Genomic DNA, 21,485 nt, shown 5'->3' on the forward strand with positions numbered 1-21,485 from the left:
GAGGTTATGAGGGGAGAGAGAGGCATGAACATGAGGAAGCCCACTATGACTAAGCAGAAACTATGAGAGCAGAAGTCATAAAGTAAATGTCACAGAGTAGGTGTTGGCAAACTACAGCCTACAGGCCAAATCCAGCCACCATCTTTTTTATAAATACAGTTTTGTTGGAACACAGTCATCTTTGTTTATGTATCATCTATGGCTGTTTTCATGCCATAGTGACAAAAACCATGAGACCTACAACACCTAAAATATTTAATCAGGCCCTTTACAGAAAAAGTTTGCCAACTCCTGTCATAGAGGACAGCATAGGCCAGTGGCGGCAAAACTGAGAAGTCACACAGAGAAACAGGGACAGAGAGAATATTTAAGTCATGTTATAAAAGCAGAGCACTGGAGAAAAGATTCTAAAGTCCTTCTGCTAAGATCCCCACTAGTAGTACCCTTACTATCACCCCTGAACCCTGAATGTGCTGGACATTTAGAAAAATTAGTTATATACCACTTTCCAAAGAGAAGATCCCCAATGTAAAAAGATTTGTATTTAAAAGTAAATAACAAGGGGGGAGGGTATAGCTCAGTGGTAGAGCATGTGCTTAGCATGCACGAGGTCCTGGGTTCAATCCCCAGTACCTCCATTAAAAAAGAAAAAAACCAAGTAAATAAATAAACCTAATTACCTCCCCTTAAAAATTTTTTAAGTAAATAACAGAGGACTTAAAAGTCCTCATACAAGAAAAAAATTTTTGTAAAATTTGTATTTATTGTAGTGACAATTAACTAAACCTATTGTGATCACTTTGCAATACATACAGATATTGGATCATTATGTTGTACACCTGAAACTAATGTTATATGTCAATTATACCTCAATAAAAATAAATATAAAAAATAAAAAGTAAATAACTAAATCATGAACTGTAATAAAATATATTTATCTTCACTGTGAAATGCAAAGGGAGAATAAACCATAATGAAAAAGATATTTGACCTACATAAAAAATTAACAACTTCTATGCCAAATTGAGGGAAATATCTGCAACATATACGGTAGAAAAATCAGTGTGAAAAAGAAACTCAAAACTAAGACCCAAGAAAGATTTTTAACTGTTCCATCTCATTAGGGATCAAATAAATAAAACCAGAAACTGACACATTGTAAACTGACTGTACTTCAATTTAAAAAAAAAAAAAACTAAAACATCAAGGTAGACCACATTTCACCTTTGCAACTGGCAGACTTTTAAAAAAACACAATATAGTGTATTAGTGAGGATATGAAAAAATGGGCCTCCTCATACACTAGAGGGATTCTACATTTAATCCAACCTTAAGAAACAAACATGGATATGTGCAAAAATTTATCTATAGGGGTGTTCACATTAATATTATTTACACAAACTTAAAAAGGCAGTAATTGAACAAGGGCCCATATATTACATACAAATTATATTTTTACATTCATGCAGTGATATTATGGGCCAATTAAAAACATGTTTAATTTAAGATGGCATGGGACATGTTTTAGATCTGCTAAGTTAAAAATATTAGGCAAAAAAGATTTCATTAGTGACTCTAACTTCAACAACTGACAAAGACTGCCACCTCAACCAAAAACTCACTTCTGAACACAGAAACAAAGTAGTAAAAAAATCAAATAAAATACAAGATAAAATTTAAAAACAGCAACTTTAGCAGACCTAATTCAATAGTCTTGTAGGAAATTTTCTTTTAGAAGCACAAGGTAGGTTCATTATAAGGAAAGTAAGTTATTAAATATAACAAATATAACAAAAAGATCAAAGAAAAATATTTACTTCCATGTTCAACATTTACTTGACTGAGATCCCCGTTACTTTGTACAGATCACATTTTAAGACATCAACGGAAGGATTAATTCCTCCTAATCCTGAAAGCCATTTAGGGGTTGACGTAGCAAGTTAACAAAATCACAGCCCCCTGCCTTGACTGTTACGAGTGATTATATCCAAAGTAACCTCAGTATAGATTCCCTTTTGGGCCTAAGTAGGGTAGAAAACATGCTGGTGAAGAAGGTAAACACTAGAGTTGATAATGTAAGAATAAGAACAAATAACAAATATAAAGACAAAGTCAATTTTATGCCATGCAAAGAAAGACCTAAGGCAAGGAAGAGCATCCTCTAAGGGATGGTAATAACATGGCCCATGAGGATTCTATCTCTTTACCAAGGACTCAAGCCAATATCTAGATGACTATTAAGTCGTGCACATAATGCACAGATCATGAGACACTTTCCAGTGCTAATTCAAATACAGCTGTGTTACTGTTACTATATCATAGACACTGTGAATAAAAATCATCCTGAAAGTTTGCTTTAACGTATCACCTCAAGTCTTCTTGTTCTGAAGTTTACAATGGGGGGGAGGTATAGTTCAGTGGTAGAGTGCATTCCTAGCATGTATGAGGTCCTGGGTTCAATCCCCAGTACTGCCATTAAAAATAAATCAATAAACCTAATTACCCCCCTCACCCCAAAAAACCCAAACAAAAATAAAGTCCACATGTATGCATACAGTAAAACGAGAATGGCATGTGACAGCTCATGGGCTGAATCTGGGCTGCTACCTGTTTTTGAAAATGAACTTTTACTGGAACACAGTCCTGCTCATTTGTTTCCATATTGTCTATGGCTTTTTTCATGCTACAGAGGGGCAAGATGTATTAAAATTGGTTAAAGTCATAATTAGGAAACATGAGTAGTACTTTTTGGATACTTGAGAATGGCTAAATTTTAAAACGGTTATCCCTGAAAAGAAAAAAATGGATAGGGTGGGGGAGAATCATATATAAATGAATAGCTACAATGACACATATAAAATATAGTTCTTTCTATACATATAGCCCAATTTGTGAATGTGCTTTCTTGGTTAGCTAAATCTGAGTAGGAAGAAATTCAGAGGCAAACTACTATGAAATTCCATACTTTCTAGGATCAGCTGTAAATTCAAGTCCCACAGAAAAGAAAACAGATTGGAAGGTGAGGATTTGTAGACATAGTACATTTGACCTATGCCAGTGGTTTGCAAACATTCTGTGCAAGGCCAGATGATAATGCTTTAGTCTCCATGGACCATATGGTCTCTGTTTCAACTACTCAACTCTAGTGCAAAAGGCAGCCATGGACAATAGTTAATGAGCATGACTGTGTTCCAACAAAATTTTATTTACAAAAACAGGCAGCTGGCATGTGGGCCACAGCTTGCCAACCCCTGGTCTATGTTAACACTGTCGCCTTTCTAGCAATAAAATTTATTAAAGTATTAACTGATATGTGTTCTTGTTGTTTTCCACTTCATATGAACAGAAAGTAATTTTATCAGTACTGTCTGCTAATAGAATGCAATATCCATGAGCAATTCTGGCTAGGATATGCTAATCTACACAGCGGGCTGCTCCAAACCCTGATGCTCCTACACCTGAATTAACATTCTGCAAGTGATAGGATTTTCAGTTGTAACTCTGATTCTTGTGATTCCTTATTGTGTAGAAGAAAGCACAACCTCATAGAAACTCTCCAACACGAACATCATCCTGGAGGGTAGGGGTAATAACAAAAGGTGAGAAGACAAAGACAAATGGTGAATGGCTGTGTAGAAGAGAAATAAATGCTAGCGCTTCATAAGTGGTCATCTCTTAAAGTGAGAGGGGCCTACACGTCCCTTGCGCCATCTCTCTTGTGTATCTCAATCTCCCTTCAAAAATGTTCCCTTCACATGTGCTCTCATGTCCTGGAAGAAGATAGTGATAAAGACCCCAAAGGAGTCAGGAAGTCCCAACGACTAAGAATGTGCTCATCATACTCTAGTGCTTTGAGTCTAGTAAGGTAGTTGAAATCTTTGGAGTGGGACACACACCGCTGTACCACTGGCTCCCCGTGTTACGTTGGTGACCCATCTCTCTGATCTTTAGTTTCAGTATCTGTAAAGTAGGAACAAATCTTACTTCCCAGAGTGAATGTTAATTTAAAATGATTTAGCAAATATGTGTAAAGCACTTGCCTAGAATATAAAAGGCACTTATAACTGACAAGCCCTACTATTAATATTATATGACTTCAAAAAGAAAATTTTCAGAAGTTGTGTGTGGGCGATAGATGACTAGCCTAAAAAAAAAAAAGAGAGAGAAACAGGCCTGCTGTCACAAAAGGAAAAGAGGATGGATAATGGGGATATGGAAGTCGAAAGAAAAGAAGTGGCATTTGGACAGCAAAATTTATACAACACATTTTGGCCCATATAGAGAAAGACAGGAAGACTTTTTTAACTGCATGCTAACAGTCATATCCTTATACGTGAATAGTCATTTTAAAATAAGCTGTGGTGAAGGACACAGAATGTAGGGATTCTCTTTGTATCAGTGACTATTCCAGACTTCTCCTTAGGGAAAAGATCACTTTTCTATCATTCAGGTTCCCTGTGCAGGCTAATCTACCTAATTCTGCCAGCAGGAATCATCCAGACACTCCAGGGCCTATACTAGGAACATTATGCTATGAAAGCACCATCGTAAGACCATCCTTATGAGAAAAGGTGACTTTTATTGCTTCCATGAAAAATGGCAGATACCAAGGAAAGATCTGGTCCTCAAGTTATTGAACTCTGGATGGAGGAGCTACTAGCTTAAGATAGGGGTGGCTTCTGCAGAGATCTCTTAAGAATGGCCATTTTACAGATGCTACCTAGTTTAATTACGAACCATTTCAGTACTCCTGGAAGCCTATTGGGGGCTGATCCCTGAAGGGCCAAATAAGAACATTAGTGCAATTGGTTTAATAGGAGTGTACCAGAAGATCCTGCTGCCTCTGAAATTACTAATCCAAAGTACCAAATACTTGGCTGCTGCTAAAACAATGAGTCTCTGCTAAAGAGCTGGCTTTTGACAAAGTGTATGCAGCGCCACAGTCTGATAAAGAAAAACTCAACATATCTGATTTGAAAGAACAGACTCTCCCCTGAGGGAAGTGTAATTAGTGTCATGTTGATATTATTTATGACTCGCAGCTTATGCCACCTAGTTGACTTGGAAATTACTTCAGTTCTTCTGATCCTCAGCAGGGGTGATCTCAGACTGGGTAAGCATATAATCTACCCTAATTGTTTTGAGAAGGATGTACTGTACAATAAACTGCAGGCTTTAAAAGTAATGGCCTCTGGAAATGACACTGAAAAGCCTCCCTGACAGGAGTCAAGACAATGTCAGCCTTTCCTTCCCTACTTACCTTAATCACTTTGTTACCTTAATCACTGAGAGGACCCCCTCTTCTGCACGTGCACTCACATGGAAGATCTGGGAAACTCTCTAAAACACCTTTGAAAGATATCGTTCACAATTCAGCCTAGTGGGGGGTTATAAAAGGGAAAAAAAGATTACTTTTATCATTTATGATCCTCCCATACTCAGCTTGGGGCAGCCTTCACTGCACTGAGAGATGGTGGAAGGTATTAAAAGGGAGAAAAACACACACTGCTTAGCCTAACCCAATCATTTTAAATGCAATTTTTACACTAAAATGGAAAAACTTCTGATACAACATTTATGATACACTATGCATTTACTAGTTTTTTATTCCTTTTTGTCTACTCACAGGAATGAAAGTTCCATGGTGGCAGAACTTTGTTAATAGCTAATCTCTGGCACTTAGTAAGCACCTAATAACTATCTGCTGCACCACATCATGACCATCTCTTCTCTACCACCAACTGGGAACCCCACCCAAACCATCAACAACTTACCAAGACTTCCCAGCTGCCTCACAAGGATATCCATGACAGCAGTGATTCATGCTGGCTTGCTGGTGAACTCACTGGGCAGGAAGCCTCAATACAAGTGACAGATAGGTCTTAGTGTTGCTCTTGACTAATGACAGGGTTTCTGGCTGCCCAGGAATCTGCATTTTTATAAGCATCCCAGGTGATTTTACGTATAAAACTTTACACCATGGACATTTCCTTCATCAGAAGAGCACAATCTCAGAGGCTATTATAAAAATCTTTCAGTGTGGAATAGAAATGTTTCTGTCTTACATGGCCTTCTTGGACTTAGATGGAATCTAGAGGAAGCACTGGATGGAAGACACAGTACTGGCTTGGATTCAAATTCAATTTTCTACACCAACTAGCTGTAATCTTGGGCAAGATATCCAATTCCCTCATCTGCATAAATGGGAGAATGGGAAAAGGAGAGGTTAGGCCAATTACTCTCTAGAGTAGTCTGACTATTTTAAGACTTTTTTCACATCATAATGGGAAAACATCAAGTAACTGCTGAGTGTCTATTAAGACTACCTTCCCTGGCCCTTCCCACTAACTGGGCAAGCCCACCAGAGCCACTGACCACTTACTAAGACTTCACAATGGTCTGATAACCACGTGCAGGATGCTGATTTGAGCCTCTTCCAATTCTCTAGTAACCTCAACTGGGCCAAGCAGGGCTCAATATACCTCTTCACCAGTGGCACGGTTTCTGATCGAGTTTGGTGTCATCTGTAGGATAGGGAGAAGAACAAACAAACGTAAGAACAGTCAAGGTGTGAGATCTAGCTTTAATTCTACTTTTACGACGTTAATCAAGTCACTCAGCCCGCACTAGGGACCTCAGATTCCACACTTGCTAAGCATTATTAGCATCATAATTATGCTCTTTATCTGGTAAAGACTGTTGCAACATTCACAATTATTATTTAAGGATTCTTGCCTCCATTTTAAATGAGACAACTGGGGTACAGAGGCACCAAGTAACTACACTGAAGTGTTAGAACTCAGATGTGAACTCTGATGTTTGATCCCCCTAGCTGCCTACCCTCTTTAGACTTCAATCAATATACAACCTTTGAACAGGGGTAAACTTGGTATCTTAGGGGCCCTTCTATGTCTGACAGTTATGACTCTCCATTCCACCCATAATCCTGACTAAAAGAACCCCCTAAAAGTGAACGAAACCTCCATCTAGTCATCAGATGGCATTTAGTTCACACGGATGAAGCAAAGTAACAAAACCCTGGGCTCTGGACTAAGGTCTGTTATTTATAATCTCAACACCCATCAGGACTCACCTTACCCATACGTGAAAAGGAATAGAACATATCTTTTCCCTTATCAGCTGCGTGGGTTACCAAAAGGATCACAAGGACCTAGGTAGGCCTGTGGCTAGTCCTCTACCTCCAAGACTCAATCACTGGGAGGAATGTGGCTCTGAGACCCACACAGGATAAGCCAAAGACCCTCAAGGGTCCTTTCTTACTAAGGAAGCAATCTATTGCCTCTGAAGTTTCCCAGTTCCTAGCTGCTTAGCATGAAAAGCAATCCAGAAATCTAGCAATTCAGTGATGGCTCAAAGCCCAGGCTATTAATTATTATCATTAGATGCTGGCAGCACCAACTAGAGCAACTAGGTTTCCTGTTACTCAGTGAGATGCAGGCAACCCTCAAACCCCAGGAAGACCCAAGGAGCAGTTTCTCAGGGCTCATTTTTAACTGTTTCACCCACAGTGAAATATAATATTGTGTCTTATAAATCGACTAGTGATCATGAGACCCAGGAGAAAGTTCTCCCACTATAGGTGACAAAGATTCATGCTGCCAAGCCGTGTGTGTGTGTGTGTGTGTGTGTGTGTGTGTGTGTGTGTGTGTGTGTGTGTGTGTGTGTGTGTATGTTTGGGGTGGGGGTGATGGGGGAGCCATCTCTTTATTGGATATAGTAAAGCAGCTATTACTAGAGCAAGATCTGCACACCCACAAGCAGCTGCTGCCACCAGCAATTATTTAGCTTATTAAAGTCCAGGGGGACGAGGGTGGGAAAGGAATGTGTACAGGGCTTAATTGGGAAATAAACAATAAGTGCAAAGCCTGATGCGTGAAATGCCTGCACTAAGGAGCCAAGAACAGAGTAGTTGATAGTTAGTGCCTTTCTCTAAAGACCGAGATCTTATTACTACCACTCCCTACTCCCACCCCACCCAGCCCTTTTCTAAAGGAAACTGCTCCAGTTTCCAGCCCCCTTCACCAACCCATTTATTCCACTTCTGTTCAGGTCAGCAAATTTTAAAATGGAAATAGTTTCAATGTTTGTCTTAACTTTGAAAGTCATAAACGCACACTGTGGGGAAAAAAAAATTCCAGAAATACGTTAAGGATAGAAAGTATAAATCACAGAATCCCAGAAAAGTTTAACACTTGAGGGCATATTCTTCCAACTACTTTTATGTACATGTACGAACATGAATTTTTATTTTACAAAAATTAGATGAAACCATACTACTGCTCTATAGCCTTTCTTTCAATTAGTATACTGTATACATCTTTCCAAGTCAAATATTCATCTACAAGACTATATTTATTTTTAATGCCTATGTTGTGTTATTACATGAGTACACCAAAATTTATCCAAATTCTTATTCATGAATAGGTAAGTTTTTCCATTAATTTTTTTACTGCTATGAACATTGTGAACACTCCTATACCTAAATCTTTTCAAATATCCTTAGAATATTTATTTAGAATATTTAGAATTTATTTAGAATATTTAGGGGTATACCCCTAGAAATGAAATTTCTGGGTCAAAGGACATGTTTTAATATTTAGACTGTCCAGTAATATATATTGCCAAATTGCTTCTACAAAGGATTACACTAAAATTGGACATATTCCACCAACACTAGTATAATATTTTAAAATCTTTGCCCATGTGATGGATGTTAAATGTCATACTGCAATTTTTAGGAATACAGACATTTATTACTAAGAGAATTACAAAGATAAGTAAGATATGGCCTCTGCCCTTGAGCCTAAATGGAGGGAGATAGACACAAACAGGTGACATTTATCATTATCATGTTCAAGATAAAAAAAAGTAAGATTTCAGTTCATGGTGCTTCCTTTGACTCTGCGGCTATTGCTAACAGCAAAGGTCCTAAAAATATTATTAGACAGCAGTCCAAATTAAAAATCCATTTGCTGCAATTCTAAGGAGCTGTGCTAATGCTGAATATCATCTCCGTGGCATTTCAATATCACTTTGTTGTTTCTCCCTCATGAATTCTTAAAGGAAAAATCCAAGCGGAAGCCGTTCAGAAAACTACCTGCCGCCCTAAGCCAGTGAAGTGAATGTAGGGCAGAGTAGTATATTATTGGACAGATTTACTGACACTGGACCTGGACTTCCATTTTTCCTTCTCCTACTATTTCCAGTAAACAATGGTGAGCTGCAGCCATTTTCTTTCAAAAACAAAATGTCTTCTCTCCCTGGGACTCTCATCCCCAGGCAGATCTGCTTATCCATAGTTAGGCTGCAGTGGTATCCATGCCAACTTGGAAAATACAGATAAGAATAAAAAACACTATTTTTCAGCACCATGATGCATCAGATACAGATGAGATCAGAATGGATGACAACACAAGTATTTTAAAAACCAATCTGACAAAGGTGTATGAATATGCAACAAAGCAAATACAGCAAAAATGTTAATTGTACCATCCAAGTGTTGAGTATATGGGTTTTCACTGTATATTCTTTCCATTTCTCTGTATGACCATTTTAATAATAAAATGCTGGGGAAAATCCAGCAAGCAGCTTGAACTATAACACTGTAAGGCTTTTCCCTCCATTTTACTCCTAGAATGAGACTATCTGACATTCCCTCTATTTTGTTTTTTTAGATCTAGCTTTCTTGCATCAGACTTGAAGCTCTCCAACTTTTTAATGAAGTGAAGTGAATCACAATATACTCACAGGCAGGTTACCAAACAATGTGTGGTAGTTTAGGGAAGATTGAGAGGAGGGCCCTAGGCTCCTGGAAGTGCAGACTCACTACCTGTTTAAGTGAATATTTACTACTTGAATATTTCAGAAACCCCTGTCTTAGTTTTAAAATTAGCATTCAGACCCTCTAAACATTTGCCTCTGCCTACCTTTCTGCCTTATCATACACTAAGTCCTTACTTTCCCTATTCTCATTGCAAAGACCTATGCAGGAAGTAGGGGGCCAAGGGATAAGGCACAAGACATGGTATGTCCACATGCTTCAAGTTAGGATATAACAAAAGGAATTTTAATTTTGAGGGTTGAAGCTCGAAACTTGATGTTGAAGGACAGGGTATAACTGACTGACTGCAGTACCCTGGAGGAGCCTTATAATTAATCTCCTAGTTTGTAGTGTGTTCCAGCTGGCCCATCTGTAAAACAGGAAAAAGACTGGTCATAAGCAATAATGAATAAGGTAAATAAATGAGTTTCTGAGATGCTAAAAGTATCTCTGGTGAATGGAGAGGGAAATGAAAACATCACTGCTGAGTGACAATCCAAAACAGGGTAGACAATCTTTTTCTGTCAGGGGCCAAGCTTTGTGGGCCACCTTGTCTCAGATGTAGCTATTCAACTCTGCTGCTGTAAAAGTGTGTGCCAAAGAGGCCACAGACAAAACATCAGCAAATGAGCATAGCTGTGTTCCAAAAGAACTTTATTTGCAAAACCAGGCAGCTCATGGGTGGTATCTGTCCACCCCCGACCTGGTCTGTGCTGGAGCCCTACCTAGGAATACCATTTGGAGGACTACCTGAGGAAGAGTGAAAAGGGGATGAGTCTACAAATAGGAACCATTTAACAAACACTAGGCAGTGAGGATGAGGCTCCCGATCTGGCAGCATTCACCTAGGTCCCACCAAGGAGGAGACTGTCAGCAGTAGCAACAGAAGCAACATCTGTAAATATCAAGGACTGAAATCCAAACACAAAAATAGCATTATCTCAGGAGAAACTCATAAGAAGATAAATACATAACTAGAAAGAAACAGCAAGTTTCTGACCACACACATTTTGAAGAAACAGTTGACAGTCCAGAGCCTGTGGAGATCACGTTAGCAGGCACACAATAAATGTTTGTTGATGAGTCATTCATTTATTCATCCAATAAACATTTACTGAGGCCTACTAATGTGCCAGGCTGGGCTCTGGACATGAAGACACTGTCCCTGCTCTCAAGGAGCTCACACTCTAACTGATAGCATAGAAAGGGAGACAACCATATACACAGACAATTACAATACAACCTGATAAGTGCTGTTAACACTTATCAGGTTGTATTATAATGGCCGATGTAAAATTTCTTTCCAGGGGGCGCTGCTCCAGGCTGCTGCTGGCTGTAACATCAAGAGAGGGGAGGAACAAATTGTAGAAATCAAAGGTTAAAGGCTTTTGGGCTATTTCAAACATCCAGGCTCTCCCTAACTCCTGATCACAAATGGATTTGGGAATTAGACACTGGCATGACATGAAATGGAACTCCCATACTTAAAACAGGCACAGATCCCCAATAAAGCACCTTCTCAACTACCCCCCTTCCACAACATAAGCACTGTTTTTATTGTTTTGTTTCATTTTGTTTGCTTATTATACATCTGTAAACCTCCCCCATCACACACATGCCTAGTTTAACATCTGCAACTAGCAAAATGCTGGAAAATGGGAGCTTACAACTAACTGGATTAATCTAGTGTAACTGGATAGAAAAAGCAGTAAGTAACAGCTCAGTTGGCACCTCTAAACCAATAATCCCCACCCTTTGAGAAAATAAAAATTAGAATGTTATTAAATATAGGAGATGGTATACAGTTCATGGAGTAGGAATAATACTTCAGAAAGGTTTAATTAATAAATATAATTAAACAGATTCTCTGAACCACAAATAACAGACCCAGTTTCAGGAAACCAAAATAAGATATCCTACACCATCCCTAAGACCTTTAAGAATACCTAATCTAAATCACCTACATATTATAAATAAGAAAAATGAAACAGAGTGGTAACACACTCTTCCTACCACTTTTTCAAAATTCGGTGTGAGATACTAAGAGGGTCCTTGAGGAGAGACTACTAGTGTTAACTAGTCATTTGGTTCAGATAGTTTTATACAAAGATAGGATGGAATTTTTGTGTCACATACTGTTCTTCATAAGGCCTAGGTTTTTAATGGCTCTTTTGTCTCTGCACCGGCAAAATGAGCTGATGACATCAATAAATTGTTTACATTTACACCGAAATCCCTATCTTGGGACCCAATGTCTCTGAGGCCACTATTTTATACACTTAATATACTTTTCTCCCCTAAAGTCATTACATTGCACTTATCTATACTATTCCATTCTGCCAACTGTCAGCTCACACTCACAGTGCCTTCTTAGGTGTTGCAGTTTGTTCCTATTACCATTTTACATCTCCAAAGAGCTCAATGTTATATACAAATGTAAACATTACACCATATCCATGTCCGCCCCCAGATCACTTACAAATATTCAAAGTAAGATCAGTTCTTAAATGGATGAAGGTGGGGGGTGACTACTGCTTTGTGTCTTGTCTACGTTGGTTGCCATGTCTTATTAAGGACAAAAAGTTGCCATGTCTTCTCCCCACACACATAAACAGGGAGCATTACTGCTGTGCAGCACTCAACAATGCTCTCCTTCTAGATGAAAAGATATGGCTATCTATTTAAAGGACAGATAAATGTTATCTCAAAATGGCTACCAAGAATTTGACACATATTCCATGCAGCAGTTGTCTTTGGAATCACAAACATTTCTTCATACTCAATGGCAACAAACATATAACAGGAGTGTATGTGCAACAAATGACACTGTCATTTGCAACAAATGACAAGAGGTAAAATTGATCCTTACAGAGAGCACATAATATAGAGCTCTTACAAACAGATAACAGACACAAGTCAAATAGTTCACACAAGGAAATAGGAACTAATAATTAACATCTGAGAGTCCACCCTCACCAATAATCAGAGACATGTACCATAAATCATTCTTTTACATAAGCAAAAAAAAAATTGTATGCACCTAAATGACTGGGCACAAAAACTGACATTATCTTTTTGGAATGCTATTATGGCAGGCCTTAACAATGTTCAAACTTCCTGATGAATAATTCTAATTCTGGAACTCTATTCTATAAAGAAATAATTAAAATAGATCAATAAAAACTAAATAAAAAGACATAAATTACATAATTCAAAATACTAAATATCTTAAGATACTTCCATACAACAAAATATCATGAAACCATTCAATGACAATTATAAAAATGTTTAACATGGAAAAATGCATGTTATAAACACAAAACATGATATAATACAGTATAAACGTGATCACTATAGAAAAATGCAGAAAGAATGAAAAGAAGTGAACACATTTATTAACACTGGTTATCTCTGGGGGGTAAAACTATGTATCTTTTTTCCTCATACTTGATAGTTATCTTCAGACAAAGCTACAATGAATATTCATCAATTTCTAGATTGAGGGTACTATTGAAACTTAATGGAAGAAAAATCACAAAACAGAAGATAGAGGTATTTGATCACATGATTTCAAATTTGTATTAATCAAAAATTTTAAAACAAAAATTAAAAAGTAAACAATAACCTGGAGTACATATTTTTAACATTACACCAATCTGAGTAATAGCCTTTATTTACAGAACACATTCAAATAGATAATAACAATAATAAATGCTAAACTAAAACTCCCCAACAGATAAATCAGTGGACATGAACTGTCACATGAAAGAAAATAAAACCGCTAAGAAACATATGGAGAAAAAAAAGAATCCAAACTAACAACCAAGGAAATACAAAATTAAAGTAATACTGTTTTTAATCCATAAAATATTTTTAACAAATACTACTCTATGCTTGTGTGAGTAAAAATTGGTACAACCTTTTCAGGAAGAAACTTGGCAATACATATTAAGTGTTAAAAATGTTCATACCCTTTGACATTGTAATTCCACTTCAATGAATCTATCCTAACCAAATAATAAAAGAAATCCATGTATTTTCGATCTTTTATTATAAGAAAAAAAACCAACAACCTTTCCTCTACTTTTTAACATTAGTATTAACACACCAGAATATTAATAATGGATAAGAAAAAATCTCTACTGCAGCAAAGGACTGGTTGTCTCAAAGCGTCAGACCAGATCTCAAATCAGGCAAAACAAGAAGGGTGTGTCCAGCCTGCCGCAGTCGGCCATTTTAAACCCTCTGCAGAACAAAAAGCACAGAAGACAAGGGTAGGTAAGGATGGCCACCCGACTAGGCTCCAAATCAACAATTCTTTACTTTTTGTCTTCTACATATGTAACCCTGTCCAATGCATTGAGTAAAACCCAGCAAATAGGTCTCCTTTTTTAAACACCATAGGTAAGTCACAAACAAAATTTGAAATTATAAAAGAAGGGTCCTTTAAATCTGCCCCATCATCCTGGTGGGAAAATATAATGTTTAAGAGCACAGGATTCTGAACCCATACTACCTGGATAAAAAATCCAGTGTCAGCCATTCAACTGGATGTAAAAGCCCTGGACAAATTACTTAATCCATCTCCCTCAAATTTCTTACTCGTAAACGGTGAATAATGGTACTGCTATTTCATAAGATTGTCGAGAGTACTAAATTAGTTAAGTCATGTGTAAAAGCATGTAGACCCAGTACCTCCCACATAGTTAAAGCGCCAAAGACGTTTGAGCATAATTATTATTATAGCCAGGGACATAGGCCCAGAGAAGGAAAAAGACCAGCATCAGGTCACAGCTAGGATTACTGAAAAAGACCTGTGTCCTCAATTTTGAATCCTGTGCCCTTTTTACTACGTATCTGCTAAATTATTAGTTTTAGCGGTTAACAATAGATCCTTACTGACAGCGCTGAGAGCCATGACAGCAACTGCCTAAAAAAGACCTTCCTCCTAGACGAAACCGTGCTCAAAATTCTACAGAAAAAAATAATTTAAGAGGAAAACGTGTGAGACCAGGTCACCTTCATTCCATCATTACCATTTGCCCAAATCCTACATTTAAAGCAAACTGGAACAAGCATTTGGAAACACAGCCAAATCCTCACCACTACAATCTTCAGGAGAGAAAATCATGGGCTTCTGACCAACAGCAGATTCTCACAATATTGCAACCACTGGGTTCTGCTACTTTGATGGAATGAAAGTGTCCAGAGCCAAGGACTCCGCAAGTCCGGCAGAGAGCCCTCCAAAGCTGTACTACCCTAATGTGGCTTGTCTCCAAATGCTCCCGTTTTACGCATTTCCTACATACAGTCAGCTGCCCTAACCTTTTGTAAAGTCATCATCACCTCCGCATTTTTAAACCCACATTACCGGTAGGCCAGAGAAAGGCTAAGATTCTGGGTTAACATCTGGTGGATTTGGCCACAGCCTAGGACAACTCCAACTCAGGCTGATCTCTCCATCCAACTTGAAAGACAGAACTGCTCCTCTGCAAGCCCTTCTAGCCCAACACGGCCAAGCGAAGACAACTTACCTACCCCCTCGCCATTTTGCAATCTTAATTACACGTACGCTTCGCGCCTCCCCTCCCCGTCATTCCGTTTGAAACACGCACGCGCGCCGCTCCCCTCCTCCCGTTAAAACCAACCGTCACCACACTGTCTCAAACACGCATGCGCACCTTCACTCTTCCCCTCCAGCGGGTGTCAACTAGAGTAACTTTGCTTTCTTAAACACACATTCGACCCCCTCCCCACCCTAAAGAGTTGCGCGTGCGTACCTCGCGCTTTCCCCAAAGAAGCCCCCCTCCCCCTCACATCAGACCTTCTCAAATACAGTCGGCCCTCCGCGGATACTACGCCATTTTATATAGGATACTTGAGCATCCGCGGATTTTGGTGTCCGCAGGGGTCCTGCAAGCAACCCCTGCGGATACAAAGAACGACTGTATACCTGCGCGCTACAGCGCTGCGCACCCCCACACTCAAATACTCGCGTGCACCGCGTCTGTCCTCCCACCTCCGTTTTTTATATATACGTGCCTGATGATATCGGGACGTGTTTCGCCACAGTTGTGCCCCAGTGCTTAGTCAAAGAGAGCCATTACCAGCCTTCCCTAATGGGGGCAGGTGCGAGGAATTAGGGAAGCGGAATACGGAAAAGACGTCATTGCTTGCAGGTGCTTAGCGCAAATTCCAAATCTAGGTAGAATCCGCCCCGACCTCCAGGGAGGGGATAGAGTAGCCTCGGATTCCGTAGTACGACCCACCACCCTGAACAAAGGCAAAGAGAAAGCTCTCATAATCGGATGAGCCTAGTCCTAAGGCCCCGACCTTTAAATACACCTTCAGCTGTATATGAGGAACCCCAACATTTTCAAATAGGTGGCGTTATGCGTTAAACGTTTCAAGCGTCAAACAGACGCTCAGGTGCCTCAACCCTGGTTAAGGGAAAGAAGTCTCTATCACTTTCACAAAGGGAAATAAATGCTCAACATCCTTTTGTAGATCTGAGGCCCGTCCTATCCCCCATTTTTTCCTTTCGTGAACCGAGAGAAGAGCCAAATTAAGGATCCCCCTGGCTCGAGTTCCTCCCGCCGCCCTCCAGGTTCTTACCCAATGTTGTTCCTTTACCTCCTGCCTGAATCGAAGGTCATAGCATAAATTCTTAGCGCCGGCCGTCCCAAGACAGGGCGAAGGGAGCGGCGGCACACGGTTCGCGGCGCCAGGGTGGCAAGAGCAGGCCAAGGTGGCAGTGGACAGCACGCAGAACATCAGCCGCGCCTCCAGCCGCAGCGCTGATGCCGGGAAAGAACCGCCTCTCCGGGATCGCCGCAGTGTGCTTCAGGCGCATGTGCCGAGCACAACCTCTTCTCCCCATCCCCCACTCCTCCAGCCCCTCCCCCAACTCCTCCAACCCCACCCCACCCCACCCCAGGTTAACCCTCCTGCGGTCTTCACCCATTCCCCATTGCCCGGGTCTCTAGCCCATCTTGCTTCTTAAAACTTTTCTCTCTTTGGTCACACCAGACTCCACCACCATCCCTCCCTCAGCCCATCTTCCTTCGTCAATCCCTCTCCAGTTCTTTTTAGCCCACCATTTCTTTGCCAAGTCTCCCTTTGGTTGCCTTTATTGGCTCTGTCATCCTTAGTTGCCTATCCTTCTATTCTTGGCCTTGCCTGGTCTGCAGCCCTGTTAGGCCTCTTACTCCTCTTGTGTGTCTGAGGTTGCAAATTGTAAAAAATACTGCAAAAAATGCTGTTCGAAAGGTGTTATATTCACATAATCTCCAAAGCAGCTGTTAAGCAGGGCCCAACTAGCTAGTGTTGGGCAAACAATGCCTGATTGTTGATGAACCCAAGGAGAAGACCCAGAGGCAGGGAACCAAAAGACCCCTTGCACAAAGCAAAAAGGGAAAAGGTATTCAATCATTTTGAGGGTAAGAAGGAGTATGCAATGTCTTTTTCTTTCTCTTCACAGCTATAGTATTGTCTGGACAGTAAAAATACTCTTCAGTGTCCTTCTGTGCTAAATACAGGGCTTGTTCTTGTCTTCTGTGAGACATTCACATGCTAATTTTAAGGGAAGTGGCATCATTTATTCAACAGGCTCTGAAATAGATTCATCTCTGAATGTGAGGAGGACAGAATACAAAATAATATTTTCTCTTTATGTTGTTTTACTTTGGTGACTGGTTCTTCTTGCTTTCTAAGAAAGTCAGCTTGAAAATACCCAAAACTAAGAACCCACAATTCCATACATTCTGAGGACCATAAAATGTGTCCATCATCATCCTCCCTAATTATTAAGAATGTCATATTAACATTATTCAGGGACATAATGAAAGTTTGTGTTTTTTACATAATAGATACCAAAAAGTTATACAGCAATGTGTAATGTGCAGAAAGAAGAAAAGATAACTACAAATGCTTGAAGTTATAGTGGTATAAAGAACCTCTCTCCCAAATTAAAAGAATCATTTATTATTGCACAAAAGTTAAAATAAAAGGGAATTTTGCCCACAATTTTACAAAACTGTTTATAACAAATGCTTTGATTTCTTTGCGTACTCTTTTGTGTTATAACAGTTCTGTTGAGATATAATTCACATGTCATACAATTCACCAGCTTAAAATGTACAGTGCAGTGGATTTTAGGATATTCACGGCTGTATGGCCATCACCTCAATTTTAAAATTTTTCATCACCCCAAAATGAAACCTCATGTCCATTACCGTATCTCTGTGTTTTTTCAATTTTTGTTTAAATATGTACTGTTCTTAACATCAACATTTTAATAGATATAGTAATGTGTTGCTTTAAATATTTTAGCATAGTCCTAATTATCATCTTTATCATTTTTAATAAATGGACAACATTCCATTTTTTTTAAGTATTGTAAAATTGAGGTCAGCACATAATTGCAGATGGAGTTACTTTCTCTTTCCACTTACCCTTCTTTTTGACAAAATTTCCCTAATCTACTATGATTCCACCTGAAGACAAATTCAAGAAAGAAGTACAGTTTGTAAATCTTGAATGTTATGAAATACTTTAGGTCCTGGGCCTATCTATTTGTCTAAACTCCCAGTTCATAAGCAGCTCCTCAGGAGTGGTAAAGGAAAAAGTTGGTGACCTCTACTATATCCAGGCTAGCGTTCTGAGGCTCTATTTCCCTTTCATTCTCCACCCTATACATTTCTTAGGTGAATGACTCTCTTTCAGAGGATGTGATGGTTCATTTTATGTGCCAACTTGACTGGGCCATGGTGCCCAGGCATATGGTCAAATATTATTCTGGATATTTCTGTGAGAGTGTTTTTGAATGGGATTAACATTTAAATCAGTGGACTTTGAGTAAAGCAGATTGTCCTCCATAATGTGGATGGGCCTTCTCCATTAGTTGAAGGCCTGAATAGAACAAAAGGCTAACCTCCCCTGAGCAAGAGAGAATTCTGCCAGTGGACAGCCTTTGGACTCGAACTGCAACATCAGCTCTTCCTGGGTCCTCAGCCTGATAGTCTTTGGACTTGAACTACAACACTGGCTCTTTCCTGGGTCTCCAGCCTGCTAGCCCACCCTGCAGATTTTGGACTTTCCAGCCTCTGTAGTCATGTGAACCAATTCCTTAAAATAAATAAGTATATATGTATGTATTATTATAAAATATATATACTATATATACACGTGTGTATATATATATATACACATATTCATAGATAGATAATCTCTCTCCATAGATAGATATAGAGATATAGAGATATCTTGTTGATTCTGTTTCTCTGTAGATTCCTGACTGATCTAGAGGAGCTCCTCAAACCTGTGAACACCTTAAATTGAGGCTGGGGTACAGGAATGAAAAGTAACCAAGAATACTCTTATCAGTCCTTGAGTACAGCTTTGCCTTGGCAAATTGTACATTGACTAAATCTGACATGGAACTGGCCTTAACTCTGTAAAATCTAGTGTTACAGGATGTAAAGCTGAAGAAATGAGAAGTACCATCGCCTTCTTAGAGTCCAGTAATTTTTGGCACAAGGAGAACTGGTCTGTTCTTCATGACTTTGGGGAATGAGGCAATGGGAAAAGCAGAGACTGGGAAAATGGTACAGTAACAAATTCATGTTGATACAGGCCTTGATTTCATTGCTAAAGGTTAATTAGTTTGAATATGTGAACAAGATGGCTAAGAGACCAAGAAACAGGATTGATCTGATTGTTCACTGCCTGATAAATTATGTGGAGAATGAACTCTTGCAACAAAATCCAGCCAGATGAAGGGAAAATGAGATATACTAGGACTTACAATGATCTACTCTTGTGTATGGGCGATAAAGATATCTCGTAAAGCAAACAGGTATCATTTAAGAGGACATGTAAATTTTTAAGGAGGTCATAATTATAATTTGGGAGATGTTTGTATCAATCGGGATTTATTGCAAGGAGCAGAAAACCTATCTGGATTTTAGACGTAAGAAGAAATTTAGTATAGAAAATTGGATGTTTACAAACTACTTGGAAGGCAAGAAGGAACAGGTTCTAGGCTGAATCTCAAGGAATAACTCCCAGAAGAATATAGAACTGACCAACCAGAGTTGCTAGTATCTATGCGGCTACTACTGGATCCATGAATTCAAGAACACAACTTGAGAGCTGTGATCAGGAAACTGAAAGCCAAAATGAAAAACTGCCACTGTCACGACCATAACTGATTATTGGCATAAAACTGTATAACTCACTTGCCAGAAAAAACAGGCCAAAATGTAGCTGGAAGATGTCACATTGCCTTTCAAATCTTGAGAGTTGATTCTAATTGATGAACCCTATTTTGTCTCCAGAACTATAGCTGCATGCGAGTATAGAAAATGGACTTTCAGACTTTCCAACTTGTAACAAAAGAAGCAGAATTAAATGAAAACTGAGGGGCCTTTCCAGAGTACCCAGCTCAGTGGTATGCACAGTAAAAGGAGAGTATTCAGCTGAGAGTTGGGAAACCTGCGATGTAGTCCTAGCTCTGTTACTGTCTGAATTTGATCTTGGAACCATTACTTCCTCTCTTGGGCCTAACAGAGTTTATCTAGTAATTATTGGAGAGAAAGATTTTTATTTTTTATTTTTTAAATATTTTTTATTGATTTGTAATCATTTTACAATCTTGTGTCAAATTCCAGTGTACAGCACAATTTTTGTTTTTTTTTTTAAGGCACTGATTGAACATTTATCAATCTCCAGGTAAATTTGTGATTGTCATAGAAAAAGGACTTTGAGGACATCCATTTATTCATTCAAAAAATATTGATTGAAAGCTTCCTTCGAGCCAGGAACTGTGCTAGTCATTGAGGAAATAGCAATGAATAAAAAAAGACTAAATCCTTGTTCCATGGGTCTTACGTTCTAGTTGTGAGAGGCAGGTGAGAAACCAAAAAACAAAAAAAAACCATTTTAAATAGTATGATAGAAGGTGGTAAGTGTGATGGAGACTTTTTTGTTTCTTTTTGTTTTTTAGATTCCACATATGAGCGATCTCATATGGTATTTTTCTTTCTCTTTCTGGCTTACTTCACTTAGAATGACATTCTCTAGGAGCATCCATGTTGCTGCAAATGCCATTATGTTGTCAGTTTTTATGGCTGAGTAGTATTCCATTGTATAAATATACCACCTCTTCTTTATCCAGTCACCTGTTGATGGACATTTAGGCTGTTTCCATGTTTTGGCTATTGTAAATAGTGCTGCTATGAACATTGGGGTGCAGGTGTCATCCTGAAGTAGATTTCCTTCTGGATGCAAGCCCAGGAGTGGGATTCCTGGGTCATACGGTAAGTCGATTCCTAGTCTTTTGAGGAATCTCCACACTGTTTTCCACAGTGGCTGCACCAAACTGCATTCCCACCAGCAGTGTAGGAGGGTTCCCCTTTATCCACAGCCTTTCCAGCATTTGTCATTTTTGGATTTTTGAATGACGGCCATTCTGACTGGTATGAGGTGATACCTCATTGTAGTTTTGATTTGCATTTCTCTGATAATTAGTGATATTGAGCATTTTTTCATGTGCTTTTTGATCATTTGTATGTCTTCCTTGGAGAATTGCTTGTTTAGGTCTTCTGCCCATTTTTGGATTGGGTTGTTTATTTTTTTCTTATTG

The 21,485-nt window shown here is 39.0% G+C and overlaps 1 protein-coding gene, 1 long non-coding RNA gene and 1 other non-coding gene across 4 annotated transcripts in view; 1 reads left to right on the plus strand and 2 right to left on the minus strand.

Annotated features, from left to right (window-relative positions):
* Positions 1–16,634, minus strand: part of LOC140691768 (uncharacterized) — a 58,157-nt gene extending 41,523 nt beyond the window's left edge. The window contains exons 1-5 of the mRNA XM_072955829.1: positions 16,457–16,634; positions 6,483–6,524; positions 6,066–6,194; positions 5,775–5,858; positions 5,278–5,377 (exon numbers count right to left, since the gene is read on the minus strand). Coding sequence (XP_072811930.1) covers positions 6,081–6,194; positions 6,483–6,524; positions 16,457–16,615 — 315 coding nt within the window. The 5' untranslated portion in view covers positions 16,616–16,634 and the 3' untranslated portion in view covers positions 5,278–5,377; positions 5,775–5,858; positions 6,066–6,080. The remainder of the gene's footprint in view (positions 1–5,277; positions 5,378–5,774; positions 5,859–6,065; positions 6,195–6,482; positions 6,525–16,456) is intronic.
* On the plus strand, positions 566–638 carry TRNAA-AGC (transfer RNA alanine (anticodon AGC)). Its single transcript has one exon. It is a non-coding gene; the product is annotated as a tRNA-Ala (tRNA).
* Positions 13,876–15,396, minus strand: LOC140691769 (uncharacterized). 2 transcript variants are annotated; one of them, XR_012067440.1, is made up of 2 exons: positions 15,376–15,396; positions 13,876–14,086 (listed from the first exon to the last, which is right to left on the minus strand). It is a non-coding gene; the product is annotated as an uncharacterized lncRNA (long non-coding RNA). The 2 variants fall into 2 exon arrangements; XR_012067439.1 differs by lacking the exon at positions 15,376–15,396 and adding an exon at positions 15,213–15,365.
* Positions 16,635–21,485: the final 4,851 nt, after the last annotated feature.

The sequence above is a fragment of the Vicugna pacos genome, chromosome X, assembly GCF_048564905.1.
Source record: "Vicugna pacos chromosome X, VicPac4, whole genome shotgun sequence".
Lineage (NCBI taxonomy): Eukaryota > Metazoa > Chordata > Mammalia > Artiodactyla > Camelidae > Vicugna > Vicugna pacos.